Source organism: Babylonia areolata, chromosome 31 (assembly GCF_041734735.1).
Source record: "Babylonia areolata isolate BAREFJ2019XMU chromosome 31, ASM4173473v1, whole genome shotgun sequence".
Lineage (NCBI taxonomy): Eukaryota > Metazoa > Mollusca > Gastropoda > Neogastropoda > Buccinidae > Babylonia > Babylonia areolata.
In genome coordinates, this window is record NC_134906.1 from 31,522,000 (window position 1) to 31,524,499 (window position 2,500).

Sequence of the window (2,500 nt, forward strand, 5' to 3'; positions counted from 1 at the left end):
CTGCTTCCATCGTGTCCATTTCCCTTGACACACGATGATGATGGTTTCAGTTTTCAGAATGAGAACACTGTAGGAGAGTGTAATGAGATCAGTTTTGTTTTTTATTCTTCCAACTTCCAAATCGTCCTCTCCCACTCTCTCGTCTCTGTGTGTGTGTGTGTGTGTGTGTGTGCGTGTGTCCTTGACCCCTCTCTGTCTCTCTCCCTTCCCCCGCACCCCCCTCTCTCTCTCCCTTTCTTCCACTTTATTTATCTGCTTATCACCTGCTCATCACTGAAGTGTTTGTGTTTGAAATAGAAGCATTTCGTAAGATCATCAGTTTCATAAAGTTCCATGTGGGTAATCTGAAAGTAAGCTAGTGTTACGAAATATTATAAAAAGGTAGATTTGAGCAGTATCCACCAGGAACTGGAAATGAATTAAAACAATGGTGCATTTGTACTGCTAATCCAATCAGCAGTGGGCTTATAAGAACACGAGGATGAGATTCTTGCGTCACAAATTGGCCTGCTGTGTCGTTTCCACCGGAAAATAAATCAGGAAAAGTAAATTAAGGACGAAGATCAAATTTGCTGAAAGTGACGTAAGGTCAGCTTGGTTGGGATACGCCTCTACCCCCACAATCCCTCCCCCAACCCCCAAACACACCACCCATCCACCCCCAACACTCACACACAGTGTGTTTTCTGCTACCATTGCTAATAACAATCATAACTGATAATGCACCAACGTCCAAATGAGAAACAGAGGCCTAACACGAGCTCCAGTGAACAGATTATCTTTCATGCACGTGATATCGATGACTCTTAGTTACGACATACGTTGCTCTGAAATCTATATAACAGTATTTTTCCTAGTTTGGAATGTTCATGATTCTCTCCATGTCTCTCCAAACTCGCAACACCTTTAATGGTCTGCTAATTAATAGTGTTTCGATACAGTGTCTACACTGGTATCTATGTTATGTAAAGTAAAAAAAAAAAAAAAATGTTTGCAGTGGTTTGTCTTTTTTTTTTCTTTTTTTTTGCTGAATGTACATGTGGATGAATCCTGTTTCGCTTTCTTTTCTACAAAGGCAAGTCCGCACAAACATGTAATTCAGGTCTGGGAGCAAAAGCCTTGATCAAAGCTCTTTCGTTGTGACGATATGATTCCATTCGATCAAAACCACATTTTTCGCTCCCACATCTAAATTATGATACAATTATTTACTTACATTTAACTTTCTAACAGAAGAGTATGACGTTTGTCTGTATTTTACGTCATTACCTACGTTTTACGTTACCACCGATGCTGCCACAGAGGACATTTGACAATGACATCGTTCTTGGTCCAGTTCATATCAGGACTGACCTCAGGTATAAAAATATAAACAATGTCACATCTATGAAAAAAAAAAAAAATTAATGACAAAACACAGTCCAGGACACATGGTGCTGACCGTTAATTAAGCTCCTTGAGGCAGGTCAGCCCGTCCGTTTAATCATCATCCCCAGATTACAACGAATTGTTAAGAAGATAAAAAAACACAAAAAAACACAACCCCAAAAACACCAAAGCAAAGAAATAATGCATGAAAACGATGCATCTGTCTGTATGTCTGTTTCCGTTCGTGCTTGTCACCCCCTTTTTCGCTCTCTCTCCCCCTCAGGAAAGCACACAGACACACACACAGACACACACACACACACACACACATACACACACGCACACACAGACACACACACACACACACACACACACACACACACACGCACAGACACCGTCCACCCACACACACATACCACGCCACGCACTTCCCTCCACACATACCTTTCAATGATCTGTTCCCGTTCCTCGGGGGACCAGTGTCCAAATGTCTCAGCAAGGTCTTTGCTACTCGTACCTGCCATTTTCTGCCAGACCAGGAACCTTGACACAACATGATGCTGCTTTTAACGTCTGGACTTCGGAATGAGAAAGTCACAGTGACCCTTCAGATCAGTGTAGTTTTTACTTGATTGTTGGTTTGTTGTACACTTCTGATACCTCTGTCGCGCTATTTCTCTGTGTCCGTTTGTCACACACACACACACACACACACACACACACACACACACACACACACACACACACAGACATGCACGCGTGCAATCACATAAACACACACACACAGTCACGCACACGCGCATATACACACATACGCACACAGACACACACACACACACACACACACACAGACATGCACGCGTGCAATCACATAAACACACACACAGAGTCACGCACACGCGCATATATATATATACACACACACACAGGCACACGCACATGCACACAGACACACACACACAGACACACACACACACACACACACACACACACACACACACACACACACACACACACACACACACACACACACACACACATACGTGAGATAGTTATACTTTACTCTCAGTCAGTCCAATCTTTCACGGCTCTTCCTTTCAACCTCTGACGCTTTTTATGTCTCCTTCCCTGT

At 43.0% G+C, this 2,500-nt stretch overlaps 1 protein-coding gene across 1 annotated transcript in view; it reads right to left on the reverse strand.

Annotated features, from left to right (window-relative positions):
* LOC143276001 (uncharacterized) overlaps positions 1-1,904 on the reverse strand; it is a 6,411-nt gene extending 4,507 nt beyond the window's left edge. Inside the window, exons 1-2 of the mRNA XM_076580367.1 lie at positions 1,813-1,904; positions 1-23 (exon numbers count right to left, since the gene is read on the reverse strand). The exon at positions 1-23 is cut by the window's left edge and continues 61 nt beyond it. Coding sequence (XP_076436482.1) covers positions 1-23; positions 1,813-1,892 — 103 coding nt within the window. The 5' untranslated portion in view covers positions 1,893-1,904. The remainder of the gene's footprint in view (positions 24-1,812) is intronic.
* Between the last annotated feature and the right edge of the window lie 596 nt (positions 1,905-2,500).